Here is a 15,991-nt window from a genome sequence, read left to right on the forward strand (position 1 = left end):
GCATTTTTCGTTTTAAAAACTAACCTGCTTCCCTAAGAAAGCTATATAATATACATTTTGCACTTAAAATTAGTAAAAAACACTTCCTTTCCCTAGGTCTCCCTAGTTCACTGCATTATAAGCCTTTCATTTTTAAAAAGGTTTTTCCAAGTGCATTTGGTATGAAGCAAAATCTCATTGATTTATCTGCGTTTATTTGATCAAAAATAAATTAGATTATTCTTTCATAACCTTGTTGGTTATTTGGATTTCTTATCTTCTAAGTTGTGTTTTCATATTCCTTAACCATTTTTTCTAACAGATTGTTTGGCCTCCTGTTAATTTTTGAAACCTCTTGCTATATTATATTATCACCTGCTCCCTAGGGATGTAAACATTTTTTCACAAATCTATCATATCTTTTGTCATGCAAAAGTTTTGAATTTTAGTCACCTATGCTTATATTTTCTCTTATATTTCTACCTTGTCAAAATAAAATAAATGTCCTACTCCTATATTATTGATGATTTTTAGATTTTCTTACAAGATTTTAATTCATTTGTTTATTTTACATTTTAACCTTGCTCCATCTACATACAATTTATTTTGGAATTTGTATAAGATAAAGACTCTTTTTTTCTTCCAGAAGACTAAGCAGTTTATCAGCACCTTCTATTAAGTAGTCTATCCTTTTGCCACCAAATCAAAAATAACTTTTTTGTCATAAAATAAATTCACATTTACATTTTGATCTATTTCTTGATATTCTATTTCAGATATTATATAGAGTTTGGGCTTATTACAGTCATTGCTGATTTAATTATAGTAGCTTTACAGAATTTTCTGGTCTCTGGCAAATTAGATTCTACAAATGACTTTTAAGGTAGTTACCAGATGTAAGTATTTACATTAAAGACCTATTTTCTAGACAGCATTTGGATACAAGTAGAAGCTGAAATACCAAAATAATATTTGTATAGAGTTAAAATATTTTTTTCAAAATCTTTCTTCCCAAGGTTTATTTTTACATCAACGGATATAAGAAGAAAAGGCCTAATGTGCTTATGTGAGCTTATAAAATGGCAATTCTGTACACTTTTAGTCCTTAAATGATGTCTTGTATTAACAGTACTGTTTCCTTGATCCCCAGGCTGACTCTTCGGAGGAATCAACTCTGACTGTGTCTTCACTCTGAGTTCTCACTGCTTCCCAGCAGGAATACCACTCAAGGGAGAGCTCTGGAGTGTTTTTGGAAAGAAGTTCCATGGGGACTGTACCTGACCCTCTGAGATCCACTAAAACTTCCCTGATTGCAGCTTCTTTAAAAGAAGAGGCTCAAGGAGAGCTGCAGGCTGCCTTATCTCAGTTGAGCCAACCAGCTCAACTGGGAAAGAATGCCAATGGCCTGGCAGGTGCCCCGGCAGAACCGAGCCTCAGCCCCTTCACAGCTGCTGAGGCCATGATGCAGGCTTGTGAGCATGAGACCACCCAGCCAGACATGGCTTCTCCTGGTATCTTCAGTGAGGCGGAGGAAGCATCTCCCACACACAACTCTCCTGGAGATCCCCAACTGCTGGAAACTAAAGAGCCCATAGCACCAACCCTGACCCCTACAGCAGGAAAGGATCTTATACACAGACCATTTACAATGCCAGCCAATCAGCACACCCACCAGGTCATCTCAGGTGATTGGCCCAATGCCAGCACCTCATCAGAACCTGAAGAGTCCTTGGTGAAATCTCAGAGAAGCTTGAATGGAGGGCAGACTGAGAAGTCAAATTGCCCTGCAGGGAGCACCTGTGGCAGCAGCAAAGATCAGGCATCCTGTGGTTTTCCTTCTCAAGAAACAATCCAGGGAATGGGAACGGTACAGAGCACCCCGGCTTCGGTGTTCAGTCATTCTTCAGCTCTTGCAGGTGGACCCGAAGGGGAAAGGCAAGCCATCTGTGACTCCACAGCGAGGTCCTGTGAGCCTCCAGCAAGAGAAGATGGATGTTCAGAGAACAAACAACCCTCTGCCACTGCCTCAGACACTCACGGTACAACATCTGGGCCACCTCACTTATCCCATCTCACTAGAGAAGTTTCATCGTGTATACTAGATTCAGAGAAGGTGTTATGGTCAACCCAACAGGTGTCGAAGTTCAAAGAAGCCAGTACAATGACCCACCAAGCAGAGAGTGAGAGCAAGGAGGCCCCCAGCAAGGCTTGTCAAGATGCTGAGGTGCAAGCAGTGGCAAGCGTTGAAAGCAGATCAGTCTCCACTAGCCCCAGCATCCTCACTGCTTTCTTAAGGGAAACCCCTGCTCTTGAGTGCTTGGAACATCAAGAGCAGCTGCGTGTCATATGCCAGAGGAGTGGCAATGGCAGTCATGTGTTGGAGCTCTCTAACAGCATACAAGCCTCCCAGGAGGCAGGACAGTGCCCTGGCATTATGCCCCAGGTACACATCCAGGTAGCTGCACCTGTCTCTACAGCTTTCCAAGGGGAACTTAAAGGACTGAGCCTACCAGCAGAGATCCTGAAGACCTCATCCGTCAGCAGGGCCTCCAATCAGGCCCAGGATACTTGTAAAGAAGATGGGAGACCAGCAGGAGTGATTCCTGTGAGGGAAGAGTCAAACTCTAGACAGCTTTCAGATGCTAATTCTAGCTCCCTGAAAGCTAGCCCCATTGACCAGAGTTCTACCAGTGCAGGCAATCAAACTGAAGTAAACCAGGAACTGGGGACATCTGAAGTCAAGACTTCTGACCACAAGACCCACCCAGATTGCAAACTATACGACTCCTGCAGCCCTGCCAGCAAAGAGAACCAGTCCAGGAGTTTGGATCCCAGTAGTAAAGGAGGTGCAAAGGAGAAGAAGTACGAGTCTCCTCAGATAGTAAAAGAAAAAGAGCCTGCTGGCACTGATACTCTAGATGCCAAAACCCTACTGCTCAATCCCAAAGCTCAAGAAAATGCAGGTGCAGGATCAACTGCTAATCCCACACCCTCCCCAAATAAAAAGACCCAGGAGGGCAGCTTAGAGGAAAACAGACAGACCAAGACAGCCACCAGCCTGAGCCTACCCCCGGATGCCATGGGTGACTCCAGCCCAGGTTCTGGCAAGAGGACCCCTTCTCGATCCGTCAAAGCCAGCCCTCGCCGGGCCAGCCGAGTCAGCGAGTTCCTCAAAGAGTTAAATGTGACAGCAGCCGCTGCTCAGGTGGGGCTCACACCAGGAGAGAAGAAAAAGCAGCTAAGCACAGACGCCAAGCTCCAGCTGAAGCAGTCCAAGCGGGTCAAGGACGTCGTGTGGGACGAGCAGGGCATGACCTGGGAAGTGTACGGTGCTTCCTTGGACCCGGAGTCCCTGGGAATCGCCATCCAGAACCACTTACAAAGACAAATTCGGGAACATGAGAAATTAATCAAAACACAAAGTGGCCAGACCCGGAGATCCATTTCCTCAGACACTTCCTCAAATAAGAAGCTGAAAGGAAGGCAGCACAGCGTTTTCCAGTCCATGCTGCAGAACTTCCGGCGCCCCAACTGCTGTGTTCGCCCTGCCCCTTCTTCTGTGTTAGATTGACAGGGAACACGTATTGCGGGGGGTGAGTGTACACATATGGTATTCATATGTGTCCATCTGTGTCACAGCATAAGTTTTTTTCTGAGAGACCAAGAAGAAAAAGCAAGTATTAACTATAGGAAATTGCTATTAAAAATTGTTGAATCCTTTGAGGATCCATAAATAAAAATAGTATTTCAATGTGAAAGAAAGAACAAGAGAAGAGAAGCAAGCTTCACTGAAGATTTGCAACCGTAATTAAGTGGAAATCATATTTACTGTTTTTTTTTTTTAACTATGACATTGCTTATAGAAATAATACCATTATACAAGAGTCATTTTGTATTACTGCCTCAATTTATCACTTAATGGTATTTCCATTAAAATCCCCACTTTATATTAAAATGTAAAAAACACTATTAGCAAAAACATTATAATTTCTAGTCCTGTTGAAATAAGAATGCTGTTACCACACAAAATTTTAGTAGGTAATAAGAACCATAATTTAAAAATTTGAAACAAATTTAACTCATTCCTAGGCCAGATAACATTAATGAGAGCATTTACATGTGTAAAATACCAAATATGAATTAGTATTTATAAACACCTACAGATAGCCCTTTTCATCCATCTTGTATAGCTTTTAGAAAATATAAGTTATATCAGGAGTAAGGCTTTAGATATGAATACTGTCCAACTACATCCAACATGGACTTACATATACACCTATTCCTGCCTGTTCCTGCACAGAAGGCAAGGTGCATCTCTGTGAGTCTAACCAAATTAAATTCGTATTTTCTTACCCTAGAGGAAGTACATGGGACTGGATTCTTGAGATGAGTCATCACATAAGACATAGTAGTAAATTTTATGTGATACAGAAGTTCTCCAGTAATATTCTACTGAATTACAAGGTTCCAGTAAGGAATTATAGCAGATTACCAAACACTGTTTTATCCGTGTTGGTAAAAGGAAGAGCTCTTAAGTAACAAAAATAATACGTTCAATCTGGACTCCTGTAAACAACATGAAATTTGTGGCTTTCTTTTGATTTGGTTCAGTAGTTTCTAATAGCAAATATGGTCAACACCAAAGAAAATGGACGTTTTCTTATAGGTAGACAAATATCACCTAACTGTTTAGGTCTATCATCTGGAGTAACGAAAAAAAAAAAAAAAGATAATTTCTGCAAACTTTTTATTTTAAGAGAAATACCATCATATCTCATCCTTTAAAGTCAACAAAAAAAAGAAGTCAATGTAAGAATGGTTTGTGTTTGGGCGGGGCACATCCCTTGAGAACACTGGCACCTATCTGAGCTCAGCACTCACTCCTCTCTAGAAGAGGAGGGTATCCCTGGAACATAGAGGCATCCTCCAAGGCATTGGCCACCAGCAGCCACTCTCAAGCTAGGGTCCTATGGGAAGGAGAATGAGTCAGAGCCCTAGAAGAACTTCCCTTCCTGGATTTGTCATGGGAGAGCGCTGGCCTCCATCTTGCCCTTAGAAAGTCTGACTGCTGGATTTTGGAGGGGTACTGATTACCTTCTCTAAACTCCTTTCCCCGAATGAGCCACAAAAAGAATATCTGACCATGCAGTTTTTCTTCAGAGATTCAAACACCATGGGTACAGCCAATTCCCAATATCTGTCTTAGCATTCTTCCATTGAATTCTATTTTGCAGGTTCTGAGCATGAGGAGGAACAAATACCCAAACTGAGCACTGGGTACAACCTACTGGACACAACCTAAATTAGTAAAAGCTTTTGATTTCTTTCAAAGCAATCTAACTGTATGTGCAGCCTGCATAAGAAGACCACAGTGACAGCCTTGTCAGAGCCTGTGAATGCTAATTACAGTTGTTATGCTTGGAAATTATAATGAATTTTTTAATAAGGCACATTTTTCAGTTTCTTACTAATCGGCCTCTACTAAGAATGCTATCTAATGTAGAAATTACCATCAAATTACAAAGCAAAACACATGTAATGTTTAGAGATTGAGTCTAAAACTCTCTCTTCTGGACTTAAGCACCTATTTTGACCAGAACTCCTCTGTCTCCTCTCTGTCACTCACTGGCAGTTGTTTTCCATCACAGGATAGCACACGCGCTGTGTATACACAGAGTACACCCTGTGCACCGAGGAGCAGCTGTCGATAGCATCTACTCCAGATGGGTGGGCCTGAGGTAATCCTCTGCTGTGAAGTGGGTAGAACAGGCTGTTCCCACATTAACATAGAAGAGAAGAAAAATTCAACATCCGGCAATATTTACTTTCATGAGTTTAGAGTAACCACATGATTTATAAATAGTAAAATGAAGCAGAGATCTTAGAGATGAACGTAGGCATTTGTCACACATTAAGTAAATCAGAACCACTCAAATTGGTATTGCAGTTGTGCCTCTCAAACCAAAACTTTAAGCAAAAGTGTTTGACGAAATGTTTGGTTTTCTTTGGTGCTAAAACTAATTTCTTGATTTCTTCAACACTCTAGAAATGGTCACAAGATAGTACGAAACATTTCTTGTTTTGTTCTAATCAAATCTTATAGAATTAGCAGCTTTTAGAAACCATAACAGGAATATATCATCAGATAGATAGGAAATAGGAGGCTATTTAAGAGAGTTTTTATGTTTTAGTACCTAGCCTAAGCTGCTCTCAAAATAAACTATGCTTGAAATTCTTCCTTTACATCAATCTGTGACACAGAATCAGGCAGTTAGTATGTCATTTGGGATGTCTGGGATTCATTCAACAAAGAAAGTTTCAAAATAATTTTCCTGGTGGACTTTGAATTTGCTCAGTCATTCCTTGCTTTGCCTGCATGATGCTCATTGAGTTGAAAATTGAGAGATGTTTGTATTTGTCCTCAATTTCTTTTAAATGTGATTTGATTTTAATATACCCTACTTTTAGATTTATAGAGAGGAGATGTTTTATTAAGTCAAGAAATAGAAAAATACTCCCTAAACCAGTAATAAAAGATGTGAGTTAGAACTTAGTGTCTGGAAGGTATTCAATATTTAAAGTGTGAAGATACTATACCGCTTACCAAGAATTTTTATTTAAATATTAATTGTTCTAGGTTTATGATCACAAAAAAAAGCCTATGCTTTTTTACTGCCACGTGTTTATCTTGAATGCCTTTCTAATCATGTCTTTTTAAATTACTGGCTTTTGATGCCACAGACTATTTTACATACAGTAAAATCCTGATTAACCTTTCTGTTTTGAATTAGTAGCATAAGTTGAATATTTTTATTCCAAGTTAACCAGAAACCTTTCTGTTTGTGTCCAAAATGAAGTATTGATAAAATGGATTAGTATGTTTTCCTACTTTACAAATTCAGCTATATTGAATGTAATTTGATCTTTCATAATTTTTTAATCTTGAGAATCATCTGAAATTCATTATTTGGGATACCAATATTCTCCATGTTATAGGTTAAATATCAAAATTGAAATAAATTGGCCTGAGTACACATATGCAACATATACCCTATAGGTTGAATTTTGAAACCAAATCTTTAATAGTAGCTTGCAACCTTAAAGTAGAAAGCAAAAGAAGAAAATGGCATTTGGTTGTATCCCAGAGTGTTGAGATGTTCTATCCCTAGTTTATACTAATGTTCCTCTCATTTTAGGGAATTTCTGTTATTCTGGGAATAGTTGTATATATAAAACCAAGAATAGAATATGATGGGACTTTAAAATTTGTTTACAGAGGATGTATACAATGTGCTGTTAATGTAAATTGTCTGACCTTTGTTATATTCACTCCATTACTGTTTTGATGCCAAATTGTGAGAAATTATTGTCTTCTTTTTCTCCTACATCTTGTGCAAGTGTTAAAAAAAAAAATTGCCCACCTCTGGTACCACATAATTCACCATTTTCCTTGTCTACATTTTCAGAACCAGTATAAGAAAAACAATATATTAAGATAAGGTTTGCATATATGTATATGTGTTTTTATTGAAAATCGGGCACCTGTAGCCTTGTGTAGACCTCTACCTGCCTGATTGACTAAGTCTCCACAATGTTGCCATAGAGATGAGGCTGTGTACTCTCTCCTCCTTTGTCCTGAATGATGTTTGAGAAACAAAGCCTGTGAATTTCCTTCTGTAACACAGTGAGCCCAGCAGTATCTGCAATGAGTGAGTTGACCACCTTGTCCAGCCCTTGTTTTGTCTACACAATGAATCAGAAGTCTTCACGTCCACTCCAGCGTTTGCTTTTCGCATTCATCTGAGCATTTTGTTTTCTGATAGCAGTTTTTCTCAATGTCGTATGTATCTCTTCGGGTGGATTCTCTCCAAATGTAGGTTAACTGCTGCCACCTGGCAACTAACATGCAATTTACTGAATCTCCTGTCCATCCTTGTAACGGTATCCTTCTTAATGAAATTCTGCAACTGGCTGAGTAATTACAAATGTCATCTGTGCATACACATGGGCTTAAGAATGACAACACAATTTTGAACACTTTTTCAAAAGGGGAAAAATACTCTAAAAGTACTGAAACAAATTTCCATGAACTTTATCCTGCTCTTGGTGAAAAAATTTTTTCTCCTTGGCTACAGAAATCGAATAAGCAATGACCAAGGACATAAATGAGGATGAACTGAGGTGGAAAAGTTCTGTCTCACAAGTAATCATTGACATCTGCTGAAGGTCATTACAGCTATTTTTAACTGTGAACACTCACCAGCTAAACTACTCACTTGCCACAACCAAATAACCTCTCTCAAAGTAAATCCAATACGTCTGTATATATGTGTAGATAGAAACAACAAAAAGTCCTGAAAAATGACTGTGGGCTGTTGGGAAAATTAAGGTGATGCTAGATATAAAAGACATTCAAATAATCATGGGGTTTGGTGAAATGACTATGGGGACAAGAATGGTGCAACAAGATATTATTTACAGGGTTTTTTAAAACCCAGAGATCTCAGATACTAATCATGAGAATAAAGACTGTTGAATATGAAATTAAAGCCAAGCAATAATGTGCCAAAACAAGGCAGTTATACCAGCAGGTGCATCTGTTATAGGCACACTGTTATATAATTATGGTTTGCTCTATGAAGACTTGACTGTAACCCAGAGGATAAAAGAAGTGAAGGCATAATTTCTGCTTTCTTGTTGAATAAACTTGTTAGGAGTTCCATGAAGGTATAACATTAGTGAGCATGAGTAGAGACACAGGCAATGTCTCTGTTTTCATGCTAGCCAAAACAGAAGAGGAACCACTAAAAGGTTTGCTGGCTTAAAACTCAAGACAGCTCCAACCAGAAACTTCTGTCAAGAGAAGGGAATAAATTTATGATAATTACTCTTCCTGGACCCTAGCACTTTCCAAAGCAATTCAGTTAACTCTTCCAAGAGGATTGCCAGTCTTAGCTTAAAAAATGGGCTCCCAGATGTAAAGTCACTAAAACATGAATACTTGTATCCAAAGGGGCCACAAATAATGCCTTACAGAAAATGATGTTCCAGATGGTCATCTCTAAATACTAATTCTTCAAGTGTCTTTCTGGGTTGAAGTTCAAAAAATTAATTGGCTGCAAACTAGCAGAAATTAAAATGACATATTTTACACTTGAGAAAAAGATACTGGTAATCAACCAATAAGGTGATAATTATAAAGAGATACCCAAGTGATTTAAGTTTTTAGGGAAAATTAAATGGGAGAGAAATGCTAACTTCTTTCTTGATCTTTTAAATGTGGAGATGTCATCAGTTTATTTCTGGGAAGAAAATTATAGCTTGCTCTTTTACATTACTGCCAGTATTGCTCTTTGTTACTTTAAAAATTAAATTGTCTCTTCTTTACAAAAAATACTTTTTATCAGCTAAACAAATTCTTTCTGATTCCTATCACTGCTTTTAATAACATGTAAAGACTGTGTGTAGAGCAAACTATATTGAATGAGTAGAAGAGGGTTACCCGTGTTAATCAGCATCCTTAATGATTTTAGTTTAGATTTTTTAGCATTTGTTTTCAATCACATCTTTGAGTAAATTGTCTTCTATTATGTCTTAAAATGATGCCGGTAAATCTGGAGAGTGCAGTATTATAGTTCTACTCCTCAATCCCTGGAAGAGAGGAGAGACTGATTCTTTAAGGGCATCCACAGATAACTTTCATTGAGTTTGAGAGAGGTCAGTATGACCTGACAACTCAAGAAAAATATCTACTAGCAATTACTAAATTTCTAAATGTATTTATCTCTGCTGTACTAATGTGTGAACAATATGTTGTGCATACCATTGCTGGTTGTGGTATATCAGTGCATTCTGTAAGTGTATACAGTCTGTGAGTGATTGGCTTGCTATTTTTATGTGTAGAAAAAAATAACATGCTGTATCCCATTTTAAAGGCTGACTCTTGCCATCAGGTAGGCACATCTACGAAAATGAATAAAGTCAACACAAGTGTGCATGTGTGCTCAATAACGAAATTCGTCCTTTCATTTTCCAAGGTCAGAAAGGGCTGTTTTGTTTTGCTTCTTTTTCATCTCTGAGAGTAGATAACATAATTATCACAAAGGCTGAATACAGTAATCAGTACACTGGCATATTACTAAAATATGCCAGGGCTAATTACCCATGCCATTCGTCACAGGTAAGGTCAGTTCTTTGACCACTGGGAAGATTTACATTCCTCACACATCCTCTCTGTGCTAAGTGTGTGACTAGGATGTACATACTATGGGTGTGATTGTGTACATACCTTGTATGAATTATCTAAATCCTCAAAGCAGCTGCAGGAAAGCAGGAAGAAGAGACAGTTGTTCAAAAGCCTCAAAAGGGCTAATCAACAGGTATTTTCATTTTCTACACATAAAAATGTATACTTAGCATCACTGTAAATAGCTTATCCACATATATATGCACACATAAATGCATTTTACTCAAATTGGTATATTTGAATAAATCACAAAACAACTAATTGAAAGCCACAACATTTCTTTTATGTTTTACAATAATTAATGTTAAACCCAATTTTTCCCTTTACGTGGTGTCTCTCCCTGGTAGCAGATTTCATGTTTAGGAAGGGTCAGCCCTCTGAGTTATAAAATCTAGTTAGCATCTTACTAAGGCTGGTACCGGTGCAGCTTCCAAATACTAATGCTGTTTTTAAACACCAAATTTTATATCCAGAGATGACAAATACTGGGTAAAACCACTTGTGTTTGGAGACTCCATTTGGACATATATCAATGTGTTTGCACAGGCTAATAAAAACCCTACATTTTTTCAGAGATGTATCCCTAGATTTCAAAAGCATGTGAAATTACTCAAAGTAGAAAATGGTTTTAGGCATTATTCTCCTGGTATCAGCCAAATTAATTTTACTAATACCAAAGAGAAGTCAAAGATTAAAATTAAAAGAAATTACAGATATGGTGTCAGTAGAATAATAAGCTATGAGCAATTGGGAGTTCCTTAAGAAGGACTTAAAAAACTAAATTACTCTTGTTGATAGAGATTGTGTGTCTGGTCATTAGTGGGTAAGTGTTAACATTGGACAAGATTTTTTCAACTTATCACAGTCCTAATTGGTGAATTTATATTGCTCAAATTTCTCTCATTTCTTATCAAACAAAATGATCTGTTAGCGATCCAAAATGTCTGATTTGGTTCCAAAAGCCTAATAGAATTTGACCCTGATCCCTCAACACAGAATTATACTGACTGGTTACTGGACTGAAGATATGAATGGAAACACCACAATCACCCCCTTGATAAATAATTTCATTTGGAAAAGTACAAATATAACCACTTCTCAGTAAGAGTTAACAATAACATTTAAATACATATTCATGTTTTAGAGAACAATGCGCCGTGTTTTTACTTAGATAAAAAGAAAAACTTAACCACATATAAACACTACATTTACAGCTATAGCTGGCAATGTTTTCTAACTATTACAAATATACTTGTTTATAAGAACAACTTACCTGAAATCTTGATGTTTATCAATATTTGTTGTTGAGTAAAAAAAAAATTATGTAATTTTGAAGATGTGTATTAACTTATATGACACCCCGAAAAATTATAATTGTTAATTAATTATAAAATTATAATTGTTATTATGAGAATCATTTGTATGTAAATACTCAGCTCAGAAAGACCAAAACATTAACATTAAATCACTAACAAAATAAAAATATTCAAAATGGAAAGTCTATTTATAAATGTACCAATATTAGAATCTAAAATTATGTCTTGTCATAATGTCTATATATGCAGATCATAAACTGGTTTATTTAAGCAGGTTCCCATATTCCATGTGTTGACCCACAAAATTTCATTTCCTAGAAAAAGATGGAATGTTATGATTTATTCAAGAAAAAATAAAAGATTTTGGATTAAATGTACTCCCACCTTCATTTCAAATTTGATTTTTGAATGAATGTTAAAATACTGAAATTCAACTTATTGACTTAGTTTTACCCTTAAAAATTTAGAAAATGAATTTTTTTCATTTTACTTCCCATAATAAATATAATATAGAATAAAATTTACTGGTTGATGTTGTTACTGCTGTTGAAATTGTCCTTTTAGCCCTGGATGTTTAGAGTGAGTTGATTTTCCATGGGACACATTTCTGCTAGGAATCTGCAGGGGAACTGAAAGTATTTATAATGAAGGAACATTTTACCTTTAATTAAAATACAATTCCTTAGAATCAACAATGCCTCAGGTTCATCCAAAGCAGCACTTTTTCCTCTATTTGATATTTGATGGCAAAGGAGTTGTGTGTGTGTGTGTGTGTGTGGGTGTGGGTGTGTGTGTGTGTGTTCTGTTGTTCTCGTTTGGTGAAAGTAATGAGAGGTTAGTATTGGTGGACATACAAGGGGATGGGGTAGACAGCATTGGAATACCTTGTGTCCAGGCTCAGCTGCCTCTTGCCCTGAAACATCCAACTATCTTCTGTGCAGTTCCAGTCTCTCTGACTATCCCTGAGCAGGTTAATCAGAATCCTACCTTCTGGATTCCTAGAAGTACCTAAAAATTCCAGTCATGTCCTCCACTCTGGCTTGACCATTAATAAAACTAATGCTATAATTAGATCCCTTTTTTTTTTTCTCCTTGCATCTATCATCAATTCATTAAAGAATTATAGAGAAGAGATACAAAATCTATGAACCCAAAATCTCAAAAAGTGATTTATTTTCCACAGATTCTAAACCTCCAAGAGTCATCCACTCTCTCCAACTGATGTGTATGTCTAAATTCATACTGTTTCTACCTTAAATAATGTCCCAAGACTGCCATTATCTAACTCTTGTATAGTTAGACATTCATTCTTGGCAAAGTTAAACCTCATGCAGTTCCAAAGATATAAATGCCATTCATGGACAAGCTAATCAGGCAATAGTCCTCAGGGCAGCTTTAGAAACTATCTTATGCCTATAGCTGTTCGTGTCATAACAGCAGTTGGTGGTCTCATTAGGTGCCATTTCTAGCCAAATGTTCTCACTCAACCACATCTTCAGTGTTGAGTAGAATATAGAAAGGCAACCATTTTAGCATGAGCTGGCTTCCCTGGACTGATTGTGAACTCAAAAATACCTTGTTTCTTGTGTAAAGTATTCTGCTGTTTGTAAACCTTGCAGGATCACTTTCAGTCTACCGCTCTCAGTCCATCTGGGCTGCTATAACAAACAAACTAAGTGGCTTATAAACAACATAAATATACTTCTCACAGTTCTGGAAACTTGGAAGTCCAGCAGATCAAAACAGATTTGGTGTCTGGTGAGGGTCTACTTTCCAATTCACAGATGGTGTTTCCTTGCTGTATCTTCACATGATGGAAGGGGAGGGATCTCGTTCAGTTTTCTCTTGTAAGGGCACTAATGCCATTTCTTGGATTCTGTCCCCATAACCTTAATCACCTGGGTTAGAATTTCAACGTGAATTTTGAGTGATCGCAAACATTCAGACCACACATATTCTTAATGAACTCATGAGTGGCAACGCTATTTAATTTTTCTCAACACCATTCTAAATTATCTGTGAGCCAATTTACAGAGTTCTAAAATGTTTAGAACCTATAACTATCTTAACAATATTCTACAGTCAATTTTTCTAAATATATCATGAAGGATAAACATTGCTGAAATTCAGATTGTCAGGATAGACTCTAAAAGTGCTTGCAGAGATTTCTGGTGGGAGTATTGACTTCACCAGAAGGATGTTTTCCTACACCTTTATTTAGTCCCACTTGACACTTATCAATCAAACTGCACAAGAACTTTGGCCTATCACCTAAAGAAAAATTAAACAGAATGTCACTGCCAACAATATCATAGGTGTTTAAAGGCAAGTATTTGCTTATTATCTATGTTCTTTTAGCACAAATTAAAACAAAAATAAATAAATAAAGTCTATGTACCAAGAATTCTGCTGCATCTCAACCCTGAATAATACTGGGAATAAATGCACACTGGTTTTCAGTCCTTTGTTTTAAGTGTCAGATACTTAAGACATATAAATTAGATGAGATATACTTGTCCATAATCAGGCTTGGCATCAAAAAACCCTGGGTTCAAATCACAGCTTTGAGTCATGCAGCTGAATTCATCAGCTGAATCATTCAGTCTTTTTGAGGCTCAGTGCATTTATGTGCAAATTGATGATAACAATACTTTGTTAGTTACTTCCTTCCCCTATCCTTTGAATTTTTTTTTTCTTCTTTGTTTAAACTTTATCAATCTACTGTCAAAAGCATGGAATTTTACCATTTTCTTCTATCTAATGAACATTTTATAAATATTGATAAAGACTAGGCATGGTTTTAAACCCGACTATGAGACACATCTGATTTGACTTTAAAAGTATTTTCCTTTTTTGTTTAAGGCATGAAGAAAATACATCCAAGCATTTATAGTTGTCAGAGCTTTAAGAATTAGGAAAAGATTTTGATTAGTTTTGTCACATCAAATACTATTTTTAAATATAAAATTAAATACCAACAAAAAATATTACCAATTCAAATAATGAGGGAAAAAGGGAAAGAAAAAATTTAACTATATTAAAATTTAGAACTTAACTATAAGAGTCCATATGCAAATTAAGAAAGTACTCATAACTGACAAAATATTTGAATCTAGAAAATAGGAAGAACACCTACAGATCAGTTTAAAAAGATGAGCAGTGCAACAGAGATTAATGTCAAACTGGATAAGCAAGCAACATAAATGTATGAAAATACACTCAACTTCACTAACAAATCTCTAGTTCCTGCAGCTTACTCCTAGGGGTTGAACTAGAAGCCTATGTCTAAGGGTTAAGAGAGAGCACTTGTAGGGCTGAGGGTCAGACCCTGGGAAACAGATTTGTGATCCCTGAAGGGAAAGTGAGATTTGAGATCCAATTAAGAGAGTAGACATGCTTTATTGCAGGCAGCAGCAGCCCCCAGTCTCAAAAGTCTTTCCATTGACCTTTTTATATGCAGGTCAAAGAAGCTACAGTACCAACAGTTTACGTGAGCGAGCGCATGCTCACAAGCAGATATTTATGACCTATGGTACATATGCTGAATCATGGTGTTTATGACCTTAATCACATACTGAAAACATAGCCTGCTGGAAGTCTCAGCCAGGAAGCCCAACTATAGCCATCTTGGACCTGCCTTACAACACTTCATCTTTATTAAAAGATTGACAAATAGGAGATCTGCACATGCAGGAGCAAGCTATTAAGGATTACTAATTTGCAGATCTGCAAATTGGATATCTGCAAATTGGTGATGCCTGAGTCTGGATATGAGGCTATAGGGAGAAGAATCTATGGAAATCGTAGGACAAAGTTAGATGGAAATACCTACCGTCAGGAAAATATGAACTTTCAAGATCCTCTTGTCTCCTTTCCCTCCCTGGTCTTCGACCAGATTATTTGGCAAAAATAGAAACTCTAGGAGTGAAAAGAGAAAAGAGTCAAAATTGCTACACTTTTCCATACTGGGTTGTTGTATTTGTCAGCCTTACATTAGTATAATGACATCCCAGACACAGGCTACTTATGAAGAAGAGTTTTATTCAATCACATTTTGAAGGTTCAAGGGTCAGGCACTGGCATTTGTCAGTGCTCAGGTGCATCACAACATGGTGGACAGTAGTTGTGGGAATACATACAGAAGCAAGTCATTACATCTCAAACTAGGAACAGAGAGGGGACAAGAATGAGCAGAGCCAGTCTTTCCCATTTTGTAACAACCCTGCCATGAGAATTGCCAAAGGGGTCACATGAGAACTACCTTCATCCCCTTTCACCTATAGACCTCCAGGTAGGCCCCCCTTCCCAAGGTTTCCACCATCTCCCAACAGCACCACCCTTCACACCAAGCCTTCAAATACAATGGACCTTTGGGGGAAACAAACTATATTAAAACCATTGCAAACCTAAACAAATGTTACATTATTTTTTACATGATTACTGCATAATA

At 37.3% G+C, this 15,991-nt stretch overlaps 1 protein-coding gene across 1 annotated transcript; it reads left to right on the top strand.

Moving 5' to 3' along the window:
- The first annotated feature begins 988 nt into the window (after positions 1 to 988).
- GPRIN3 (GPRIN family member 3) lies at positions 989 to 11,620 on the top strand. The gene is made up of 2 exons (XM_079154227.1): positions 989 to 3,572; positions 5,214 to 11,620. Exon 1 carries the CDS (start codon positions 1,244 to 1,246, stop codon positions 3,548 to 3,550), a length of 2,307 nt encoding a protein of 768 aa, XP_079010353.1. The 5' UTR covers positions 989 to 1,243; the 3' UTR covers positions 3,551 to 3,572; positions 5,214 to 11,620.
- The last annotated feature ends 4,371 nt before the right edge of the window (positions 11,621 to 15,991 follow it).

This window comes from Sciurus vulgaris (assembly GCF_902686455.1).
Source record: "Sciurus vulgaris genome assembly, chromosome: 9".
NCBI classification, from domain to species: domain Eukaryota; kingdom Metazoa; phylum Chordata; class Mammalia; order Rodentia; family Sciuridae; genus Sciurus; species Sciurus vulgaris.